Source organism: Aulostomus chinensis, chromosome 23 (genome assembly GCF_037954235.1).
Source record: "Aulostomus chinensis isolate RoL2024-O1b breed Wild chromosome 23, RoL_Achi_v1.0, whole genome shotgun sequence".
NCBI lineage: Eukaryota > Metazoa > Chordata > Actinopteri > Syngnathiformes > Aulostomidae > Aulostomus > Aulostomus chinensis.
This window is the reverse complement of record NC_141342.1, coordinates 11,601,748-11,612,597: the sequence shown is the minus strand read 5'-3', so window position 1 is coordinate 11,612,597 and position 10,850 is coordinate 11,601,748. Positions and strand designations below refer to the sequence as shown.

At 40.8% G+C, this 10,850-nt stretch overlaps 3 protein-coding genes across 3 annotated transcripts; 1 reads left to right on the top strand and 2 right to left on the bottom strand.

The window, feature by feature from the left end:
* Positions 1–340: 340 nt before the first annotated feature.
* LOC147239549 (stonustoxin subunit beta-like) lies at positions 341–1,698 on the bottom strand. The gene is made up of 5 exons (XM_086196363.1): positions 1,647–1,698; positions 1,194–1,251; positions 1,064–1,146; positions 822–961; positions 341–748 (listed from the first exon to the last, which is right to left on the bottom strand). Exons 1-5 carry the CDS (start codon positions 1,696–1,698, stop codon positions 341–343), a joined length of 741 nt encoding a protein of 246 aa, XP_086052489.1.
* A 1,506-nt stretch (positions 1,699–3,204) lies between these two features.
* LOC147239548 (stonustoxin subunit beta-like) lies at positions 3,205–5,945 on the bottom strand. Its single transcript, XM_086195562.1, has 4 exons — positions 5,897–5,945; positions 3,996–4,058; positions 3,763–3,905; positions 3,205–3,633 (listed from the first exon to the last, which is right to left on the bottom strand). The coding sequence occupies exons 1-4, from the start codon at positions 5,943–5,945 to the stop codon at positions 3,205–3,207; spliced, it is 684 nt and encodes a 227-aa protein (XP_086051688.1).
* A 139-nt stretch (positions 5,946–6,084) lies between these two features.
* On the top strand, positions 6,085–10,282 carry LOC147239547 (tripartite motif-containing protein 16-like). The gene is made up of 6 exons (XM_086196362.1): positions 6,085–6,132; positions 8,726–8,888; positions 9,380–9,412; positions 9,495–9,557; positions 9,640–9,782; positions 9,854–10,282. Exons 1-6 carry the CDS (start codon positions 6,085–6,087, stop codon positions 10,280–10,282), a joined length of 879 nt encoding a protein of 292 aa, XP_086052488.1.
* The last annotated feature ends 568 nt before the right edge of the window (positions 10,283–10,850 follow it).

Genomic DNA, 10,850 nt, shown 5'->3' with positions numbered 1-10,850 from the left:
AATTTCATATTAAACTCAAAATACTAATCATCAATTACAGGCAAGAAAAGGAAAGTCATTGGTGTGTGATACATTAATTCCAGATTTCATGCAGTCAAAGGACACTCAACAGTCGTAAATATCTGTTAACATTACATGAATCCATACATCACTAACATTAACAGTATTACTATTATACTATTACTATACTATTATAACAAAGAAATACAGACAATTAGAAAAATATCTCTTAAAAGCATAAAGAACACATCAACAGTGTTGGTTTTCTCAACTACACATTGACTACTCAATAGGAATTACAAGAATATGTGACATTAAAATCAGGACACATTTCAGTGATTCATTCTGCTCTCTTCACTATCTTGCAGGAGGACTGGATTCCCATCCAGAAACCTGGAAAGATCTTTTTCTCCAGAACCGTCTTCACCCTGTGCAGCAGCTTCACCTCCTTCTCTGAACCTTCACCAGTTACGACATAAAAACTTATGATGCCTGCAGGCTGGTCGATGTAAACGCCAATAGTGGAGCTGAACACATTGTGGATGTCTTTGTTTAAGCCGTTAAACCAGATCTGATAACGGGATCCTGCCCAACAAAGACCCCAGGACTCCTCATTCTCTCCGAGGCCGCTGGGACCAGAATTTGCCCTCCGTCCTGCTTCTTCATAGGTGGCTCCAATTACCACCCAGCCGGAGTACTCCACCTCCCAGTAAGCCCTCATGTTCCAAATACCTTCTTTGCTCAACACCTATACAGGGAAGAAAGGAAATGTCATAAAATGTACATCAGACCAATGCATATTCACTTGTTTGCCTCCATACCTGTGGTGAGCACTCGTATCTCTCCGGTCTATCCAAGACGGGGCAGATCTCTTCAGTTCTACGACAAGCCTGGGACCTGTTGTCAGATATCCATAACATCTTGTTGGCGGTCTTTTCATCCAAGGATAAATTCTTCCAATCTGTGGGAATGAATAAAAAAAAAAAGAATCATGTCATAATTTTGGGAAATATAGTTTTTTTTAAATGATAGTAGTTTGACAGTTTAAAAAATCTGCTCGTACACTTCAGGAGGTCAGCTCTTCTTGATGGTTCTTGGATGTTCGGCACATAAACAGAAACCTTTTCTGTAAGGAGAGGAAAACGGCTTGAAGAGAAGAGTTCATTGTACTACTGGTAGGACAACTAACTCACGCGTTGAGCTGATCACCTGCGTTTATCCTCTCATTCTTGTGGGGTTTAATTTTCTTTCCTAAAAAGGCACAAAAATATAACACACCTTTGTCAGTCCTGAGATATAATATAATATTTAATGTAGTAATTGTTCAGCAAGGCATTCAACCACTCAATTATTATTATCTAAAAAAAAACAAAAACCTAAACTTAGTTAAGACAGAGTGGAAGTGTTGCTTGCATGTTTTAGGCTGGGCTACCATCATCATTCTCTCTGTGGGCTACTGACCCTGTTGAACCAGTGTGACCCTCCACTCGCGCTCCGAACTGAAATACGAGTTCTCAAACATCTTGGAAATTCAGATCTTAACTCAGCGTACGGTAAAATTATGTTTACTGGCTTTATTAATTCTATGTTCCGCTGACAAAGTAGTTTGTATTCAAAATGTTACAAAAGATTCCAAAAGATTGTACCTGGTTTGTTGCTCTCTGCGATAAGTCTCGTAGAATTGGCTCTGGTTGGCATCGTGAGACTGTGCGGTCCTTATCCTTGTTGAGCGGCGGAAAAAAACGATTCAATTCGTCAAAATTAAAGGTGTCTGGTCTTAGCGTTCAACTTGGCTTTTATACCTCAGGAAAGATGACGCAGAGGGGGAGCTTGAGAAGAGTTTTCAGAAGGCGTTGAGGTCAGAGGAATGGGTTGATGTATGGATGCAAGTGAAGATATCTGACACCCCGGAAACCTTAGGAGACCCAGGAAGCAAGTCAATGGACGCCGGTATTAAGACTCAGGAAATGTGTCAGCAAATGCAATACAAACCAAACTCCACAAACAAGGACACGTCAATCAAATGATCTCCTTCTTCTTAATGTTGACACCTCTCTACAGTACTTTTTTTTTTCACGGGAGTGGTTGCTTTTATTAAAAAGTCATTTTTTGACGTTCTTTTCCTAGAATCTGCAGGCAACGTGGACTTACTGTCAAAAGAAGATCCAGTCGATGGTCAACAAGTATTGAGGTTTATTCTCTTGCTCATTTTGCCCATTTTAACATTGTAGCTACTACAGTACATAGAATAAAAAAAAAGAGTCCATATGAAAGGTGCACGCCACCACCATCAAATAAGGCCCAGGAGCAGAGCTTGGTTCAGAGGCAATCATCATCATCCTCTCTTCTGGTCATGATCACAAGTCGCTCTTCTTCTAGTCATCAACAATTGCTTTGTTTTATTGAAATGGGGTTTTTGAGACCCTGCATTAAATCTGTGCACAGCCGTTCTGTCAGAAAAGTAGCTCCGACCACGCGTCTGATTCTCAAATTACCGTAATTGCAGGCAAAGACAAGAAGGAGTGGAGAAATGCAAGTTTAATTCCTTTTAATGGAGGTGTGCTAACATGCCCATCCAGTACCATTCACTGTACTAAGCTAGCTAGCGCTCAGGCAGTTCCTGTCAGTGAAGGGTATCCATGTTCTTGTCTGGCTCTTAGGAAGATGGATGCATATTTCCCAATAAGAAAATTTAAGCGTGACCTCACCAGTGAGCGTGTTCAGTCTACCACAAATTAGCTGATGCAAGTCTTTAAGTATGATCACCTGCAGAAGCAATTTAGAAGTTTGTTAGTTTATATCCTATATGTTAATGTTTGGAAAACTAATCGCAGAATGGAAACAATACATTCAACATTGGATGATGTTTTTATACTCTTTTGCATTTAACATTCTATATACGTTCCTGTCAAAATGCTCATGTTCAATAACAATGAAGGAATAAAAATACAGAATACACATACAAATATCAGTGTTAGCCTTGAAGAGTCGGACTGTTATCAGGGAAAGCAGGCGCCTGACTTACACAGAGACGCACATGGAAAGAGTAAAAAACAGTCTTTATTGTAATTATGATGTAATGCATGTAAGATGTAAGCAACACGGAGCTGATTCTGTCTTTGAGAATCTCATGGTGACATGGAGCATAAATGAAAATTATAACAGAATTAAATTGTTCCAGTGACTTTGAGCTGTCGTGCTCCTCTATTCTTCCCTCTGTTGGATCAAACAGTGAGACTCTGTCCCCATCCAGAACCCTGGTACTACTTTGTCATTGAAGGAAGTCTTCACCTGCTGCAAAAGTTTCACCTCCTTTCCTCCAGTTCCCTCCTCTCCCTCCTTCACCTCCCTCACAGCGTAAAAATTGAGGATACCAGCGGGTTGGTCAAGATATATGCCAATGATAGAGGACTTAGGAACCTCCAGGATCTCTAAACTCTGTCCCTTGTGCCAGGCATGATAACCAGAACCATTCCATCCTAGACCCCAGGACTCCTCGTTTTCTCCCAGTCCGCAGGATCCGTGGCTTTTCCTCCTTCCTGCTCGTTCATATGCTACCCCGACCACGACCCAGCCGGAAAACTCCACCTCCCAGTAGGCTCGGAAGCCCAAGATCCCCTCCTTGCAAAGAACCTTTTGGAAAGTGTATGTGAATGAAGAGTTAATCCAGCATAAAACCCAGCTAAGGACTCTGAGCACATCTGTTTGAAAGTGGTGAATAGAAGACAATAAACTTTATAAATGATCATTGGACATATTTACCTGTGGAGAATATTCATATCTCTCTGGTCCATCCAGGACGGGGCAAGTGAGCTTATCAGTCATGCGGGACACTTTAGCACCCCCTTCTGATATCCACAGCATCTTATTAGCCGTCTTGTCATCCAGGGAAAGGTCGATCCAGTCTGATAAACAAACAAAACTTTACTTTACAAAAATGTAGAATTTTTGGGGAAATTGTGGACAAGGTTTTTAAAAAAGAATAGAGTTCTCACATTTGATGAGGTCAGCTCTACATTTGGGTTCAGGAATATTTGGCTCATAGGATGGGGTCTTCTCTGCTGGGGTGGGGGGGTCAAAGGTCAGGAGTCATCTATTCTCATCTGCATTCTCACACTATTTTACTGCTGCAAGGTGTGTACCTTACCTGTTTTTTCAGCTTTGACTTCTTCAGCTACAAAGCAAAAATAAAGAGAAAGATTTTTTTTTTTTTAACAGAGCAAGCTAAAGTATCATCAAACATCCTTCACTCAACAGGTGATGTGAGGTGAAGCCACTGCACTTGTATTCGTTTCTGTCTCCTCGTCGCATCAACAGCTTCATGATCCGAGCAGCTGCAGCCGGAATTTACGACGCTTTCCATACCGCAGCTTTCTTTAATATGGATGTTTGATTCGATTATTCCAGGGATGTAATGATCCGCCGTCATAAACGAACAGGTTGTATTTAACGTTTGATGTCATGTCAAAAGATGCTGCATTGCAAAATACATCGAAGTTCAGGGGGAAAATAGAATTAGACGAGCTTGATTCATATAGTAGTACATACACCAAGCTAATCCCTAATGCCATTTTAACTAACCCCATGTATCGAGTGCGCACGTTTGTTTTTTGATGGAGAAGGAGACAGTTTATCCTCGTCATCGTTAAGATGTCAAGATCAACTGACACATGTTGTGTAATGAGTTTTATTTATATCAACAAGTGGCGTCACTTCAAATGGATTGGATTCATCCAAAATGCGTTCATTTGAATAAACTGACTTCCAGAACATAATAATGCATGTTTAGCACATTTCTTCCTTTCATACTGAACAGTTATTTTCACGCCATGCAGGATGTGTACCAGGTCGAAATGAGCCGCTATAGATCTCGCCGTTGACTGGAATCTGAGCACGAACCATGTTGGGTTTTTTGTTTAATGGTGGTGATCAAAAAGGAGACACTTTATCCTCATCATCATTAAGATGTCAAGATCTTCTAACACATGTTCTGTAATGTGTTTTTATTTATATCAGCAAGTGGCGCCACGTCAAATATAACACGTTTACCAGAAACGGATTTATTTAGCTGCAAGTTGGTTACGCGCGGAGAGAAAGAAATCCGCTCGTCATCATTAACCACATTTTTTTGAAACATTGCAGTTATTTTTAAACCGTGAAGAATGCGTGTCGCTTCTAAATGAGCCGCCATAGATCTCTCCATTGTTGACCAGATGCTGAAAGAGACCACGCTGGAATTTTAAGCCACCTATCTGGATATAGACCAAGGTGATGGAAGTAATCGCTTTGTCCGGCCTCATTACAACCGGACACCAAAGGAAACATTACACAGAAACGCTACTGTGGAAAAGCTGAAGCGGGCTTGTTAGTCACACGGCGACAGGGATTATCAACCGAATTAGCGGCGATTAAACTGATACTTTAAACTTTGAGTAAGCGATGACAGATGGATTTCAATGTCCCTGAAAATCAATTTTATTACACATCAATATCAAATTAGTTGTTTGAAGGAAGATTATTTAAGTTATGGTGTAGGTCCATGCTTTCTCTCTTGACATTTTGATTTTAAGGTATTCTTAAGCAGAAGTAAAGTTTCACACCCTTGAGTGATAAAACTATTTGCATTCAATTAAGTAATGCAGTTTTGAATTACGTAACTGACATAATCCGATTCATTCCATGTCTTCCTCTGAGGATATTTAACTTCTTTTGGTCTGCAGATGCATGCTGATGTCTTTAAAAGTGCATTTAAAGATTTGCGAGACATTTGTCTGTGACATTCCTAAATACTTCAAAATTCACCGGAAAATTCTAAAAATCAGCTGAATATCGACGGCTTGTTAGGATTTTCAATGAATTCCAAAGATCTAAGCAAAATATAGAAACTAAATTTCACCTTTGTCTGACTTCCTGGTGTCTGAAAGTATTCTGGTGGTGGTAGGCATCTTGATGCTGGCTTCAAGTGGGACTTGCTATTAAGTCGATGAGCCTGTTTCCGCCTGATGTCACCGAGTCTCTGTGAGGATGATGAGTCGCTGTTGGCTCCACCATGTGACAGCTTAAATCCGTTCTTTTATACCTTTAATGCAGGACAAAGGTGAAGGAATCCCAGCTGATGGCGTGGACGTCAACGTGAGATCAAACGTACCAATAAGAAGGGTGTCATCAGAGCCGTGTATGTATGTTTTTCCTTAAAAAGGCTAAATGAATGCTGTGATGTCTGTGGGACATCCCTTAGGATCTGAGGGGGCGGAGCTAAGTATGTCCAAGGGGATATTGTATAATAAACCCCACCCCCTGCTTACAACATTACTAGGACTAATCTGCCTGCAGTGCACTACCAGGGACAAGATTGATGGTGCATGCACACACACACACGCACACACACACATACACACTTTTACAAGTAAGTAAAGAAGTGTGAGGTGCAACAGGTGAAAAAGTGCAAAAAGTTCAAATAAAATACGAACCACCACTAAATATCAAAACTTCAACGTGGACTCTTTCTCTATGATTAAAGGTGTTAAAGGAGTTTGCCATCAAACGCTGTTTTGTCAAATACAGCCAACATCTCCTCACAGCCACATTTTCACACACAGTCCTGGATCTGTAAATGAGATCCAAGGAAGAAACTCCGACCGGCATTCACACACGTGTCGTTCAAACAGCCGGCCCGTGGATGAACATAATGTACTTATATATTGCTTTGTTTTTGTATCTTTTTCACCCATTTTCCCTTTTATATTGTGTGTTGAACTAATCATTGCTGGAGAATAATCCATTTCTGCTGCTGTACCACTGTCAATTTCCCAATTTTGAGACTAATAAAGGACAATCTCATCTCAACTCATTGTAATCTAATCTCATCTCATCCCATTTTTGTTTCAACCCCTTGAGGAGGTACCTGAGGGAATTTGGGTTTCCAGTCAACAACATAGCACCGTATATACAGGGCAGTAGAGAGGCACACAGAGGTCAAAAAAATAGTATCAAAGTAATAAAAAAAAATTGTAATTGAATATTGCATTTAATGTTAAGTAACATTAAGCTAAATTTATCACAGCAACAGCACAGAAAGAAGCCTTAAAAAGTTACATTCAGCAACAATAAGAGGAAAAACGCAACAAAGCAGGATTTCTATATGTGTGAAAAATGTTTAAAGTTAACTTTTAAAATACATTTTGATGACAATTACAAGAGAATGTTTTGTTTTTGTTTTTCTAATGCCAATCAAGAGGTATCTATGTATTTCACGCCCTACGGGTAAAAAATGTGTTGTGTATTTACTTCCTTGAAGAAAATTATATGAAACATCATGACTTAATATCATGAATTTGTTGGTATGATAATAGTGTGTACTACAACTGCTACTCTTGTGTCCTGTTTTTATAAAACACAACACTGTATCGCCGAAATCTGTACACTTGAATTTGAAAGGTTTCCTTTAAAGCATCACACGGTTGAATTTCCGTTTCTTCTAAATGTAGCAAAAAGGAAAGAAATGCTCCAAACAGAATGTAAATATTATAATATAATCGATAATAATAAGCCGTTTTTTTTTTAAAAATCTGATACTAATACACAAAAAATACATCAAAGACATGTGAGCATAATCCATATACTGTGTTGTACATTTCAACCTAAATACCTCAATGATGTGCAGCTCCCTTCTTGAGCCACGTGGTCACATTGGCCATCACACATGCCCCCTGCACATGGCCGGTGTCATAGAAACACGTCGCTGCTTGGTCGTGTACGTTACTTCTGTAGGGTCTCCGGTGCTGGCTGAGGTGTTTACTGCGTTGGACCCCTGCCCAACTTGTAGTCAAAGCTGTCTCATCCTCCATGTGGCCAACACACAGAAACACACACAACGAGCAAGGGCCCAAAAGCCACAACAAAACATGTGATGGTGGCGTGTAACTGGTACGGTCCGGGGGAGGGAACATCGTTTGGCCTCATCTCACACGTGTCACAGCGATCATGACCTTTGATCACACGTTTTTTCTTCAGGAGTCGCCGATGGATGTTTGTGCCGTAATTGAGCTTTCTTTGAAATGCTCCTGAGATATCGCTTTCATGTGAGGTGACTGCGACCTTTGACCGCCAAAATCTCAGTTAATCCTCGTGTCCCAGTGGATATTTAAACCAAGTTTGGAGAAAAAAAATCCCTCAAGAGTAGAGATACCGCGTTAATGAGAATAGGCCGTATGCACAGACAACCTGACAACATTATACGGGCATTAAGGTTTCAAAATCTAACAATAGAATTTGATTACTATCAACTGGAAATACTGCATCCTAATCGGTGTGTGCCTGTCACAATGACCTTGACCTTTGACCACCAAATTCTTTTCAGTTCATCCCCAACTCCCAGCGGAGCCACGTTTGAGCCAAAATGGAGAGATTCCCTTAAGGTATTCCAAACATACGTGATTCATGTGGGGTTATTCTGACCTTTGCCTTCGACATCAGACCATCCAAATCTTTTCAGTTCGTCCCTGAATCCAAGTGGAGATTTGAGCTCAATTTTAAGAAATTCCCTCGAAGGATTGCAACAAGATCGTGTAAAGTAAAAATGGGAATTGATGAAACCCATAAACATCACAAATGCAGATTTGGCTTTTTAGGGTGCAGGGGCGTGATAAATGACTCCTGAATGAATACATAATCACCTTTAAATACTTCATTGATCACCTCTACTCACATGAACTGTTTCCATCAGTTCGGAGCCGAGCTCTGTTCCATCCATCCGCCCTCACCTAAAGCCTCTGTTCAGCTCAGGATGTTCCCATTCCTGGAGCTGTGTCAAAGATGCAAGCTTACAAAGAGACGACGGGCTCATTCTAAAAAACTCATTTTTAATGGACTTAAATATGTGTCGTCAGGTCAGGTGTTGGCGCTGACAGGAACATCCTGGTTTGGCGAGCACGCAGATTAGCCAGCTCATTATCTTAACATACCTTTCCAAAATCTTCCTTAGGAAGCCCCAGGAGGTCCCCCTCCACCAAAAACCTTTAATCCCCCCCTTTGGTGGGGGGTATAAAAAGTAACAGTTTACATCATCACACAGCAGTAGGCTGCTGACAGACGCTAACATTCAGGAAACCTCAACAGAGAAGAGAAGCGAGGAGATGCCAATTACTGCTCCCAGTACAGGAATCCCACCAGCACCCGGAGGACCTGGTGAGTGAACAGCCTTTGTGGTCCTCAGCGGATCATGAGTGATCCACTTCAAGCTAGCAGATCATCAGGCGGGAGCGCTCAGTGCCATGCAAGCACAAACCAGAAAACAAGAGGAGAAGAAGTCTTCTTCTCTCTCGTTTTCTTTTGTTGCAGGTTATTTTGTGTAACAACTGGGCTTGTTTTGTATTTACAGGAAACCAGTCCAAAGATGTGGGTTCCGCTGAAGGTGAGTTTAATACTTGAATGTGTATTATATACAATTTGAACTATTTCTTGCCCGTTTTCATGTGAATATCCACATTGATCGGAAAACATCCCAGCCTACGAGCCCGACATCCCTGAGCCAACACGCAGAGCTGATCTTCTAAAATGTAATTATCTGGTTTTCATGATTCTTCCATAGTTACGTCTCTTCTCTAATTTGTGCGTTTGCCCCTTTACAACCTCCCACAGACTGGATCAACCTTTCCTTTGATGATAAGACAGCCAATAAGATGCTGTGGATCACAGAAGGTGGACGCAAGGTGTCACGCATGACCGATGATGTCACATGTCCCGTCCTGGACAGACCGGAGAGATACGAGCACGTCCCTCAGGTAGGTTCTTTAACTTCGATTGCAAGTTGACACATTTTGCTGTAACTAATTGAATCTTTTTTCATATGAAGGTTCTTTGCAAAGAAGGCATTCTGGGCTTCAGAGCATACTGGGAAATCCAGTATTCCGGCTGGGTGGTTGTCGGTGTTACCCATGAAGGGACAGCGAGGAGGGGAACTGATGGACCCTGTGGGCTGGGAGAGAATGAAGAGTCCTGGGGTGTAGGATGGGGTGGATCCCACTACCAGGTGTGGTTCAAGGGTACTAACACTGACATATGGGATATTCCTCAGTCCACCACCATCGGAGTGTATCTGGACCATCCGGCGGGTGTCATCAATTTTTATGCAGTTGAAGAAGTAAAGGAGGGAGAGGGGGACGAGCACAGAAGGGAGGTCCGCCTGCTGCAGCAGATTAAAAATTCCTTCAAGGGGAAAATGATGCCTGGTTTCTGGGTAGGACAAAAATCTTCCTGCAAGTTAGTTACACAAGCCGAGTAAATCATTTTCCATTTTTTTAATACATATTTGTGATTTAAACTACATATATTTTGTGCAAAAACTCTGTATATAGAGACGCATATTAATCCATAAGCTGCTATTTGTATAAGTGTCTGTTTCCGTAGTTTAGTTTTTCGAATATTTTTAAAAAGTCTAGTTTATTGGTTTGGTATATATTTGTCGTTTTATGTAACAGAGGTTATGGTGCGATATTTTGCGCTTTTCATCATTAATTTGTGTGACTCCTTTTAAACGAAATAAATTGAATGTTTGACTCCCACACACACAGTAGGATAAACAGAAGATGTCGTCTGTTTTACATTTGTTCATATTAGCAATAAAAGACATTGAATTCAGTGTATATTTGCTGAAGTCCATCAGTTATTAAAACTATGTTATAATCATATGTATGACATGGAATCATATCAATTTTTTTTCACTTTTATTTTTTTTGCATGTAATAAATGCTAGCCCGAATGCTAACTTCCCCAGATAGATCAAAAACACCCTGGCAGTCCTGCCATTTATCATAGAAAAGTAACAGAATGATCACCAGTCGGTCCGGTTT

What these genes read in the sequence shown, in the direction of transcription:
- LOC147239547 (XM_086196362.1), top strand. Translation starts at nt 6,085, where the DNA reads ATGCAGGACAAAGGTGAAGGAATCCCAGCTGATGGCGTGGACGTCAAC. An exon ending in CTGATGGCGTGGACGTCAAC is followed by an intron (nt 6,133 to 8,725) that starts GTGAGATCAAAC and finishes TGTTTCCATCAG; the next exon opens with TTCGGAGCCGAGCTCTGTTC. An exon ending in CAGAGCTGATCTTCTAAAAT is followed by an intron (nt 9,558 to 9,639) that starts GTAATTATCTGG and finishes AACCTCCCACAG; the next exon opens with ACTGGATCAACCTTTCCTTT.
- LOC147239548 (XM_086195562.1), bottom strand. Translation starts at nt 5,945, where the DNA reads ATGCCTACCACCACCAGAATACTTTCAGACACCAGGAAGTCAGACAAA. An exon ending in CACCAGGAAGTCAGACAAAG is followed by an intron (nt 4,059 to 5,896) that starts GTGAAATTTAGT and finishes CCACCCCAGCAG; the next exon opens with AGAAGACCCCATCCTATGAG. An exon ending in TAGAGCTGACCTCATCAAAT is followed by an intron (nt 3,906 to 3,995) that starts GTGAGAACTCTA and finishes TTTGTTTATCAG; the next exon opens with ACTGGATCGACCTTTCCCTG.
- LOC147239549 (XM_086196363.1), bottom strand. Translation starts at nt 1,698, where the DNA reads ATGCCAACCAGAGCCAATTCTACGAGACTTATCGCAGAGAGCAACAAA. An exon ending in AAGAGCTGACCTCCTGAAGT is followed by an intron (nt 962 to 1,063) that starts GTACGAGCAGAT and finishes TCATTCCCACAG; the next exon opens with ATTGGAAGAATTTATCCTTG. An exon ending in GATACGAGTGCTCACCACAG is followed by an intron (nt 749 to 821) that starts GTATGGAGGCAA and finishes TTCCCTGTATAG; the next exon opens with GTGTTGAGCAAAGAAGGTAT.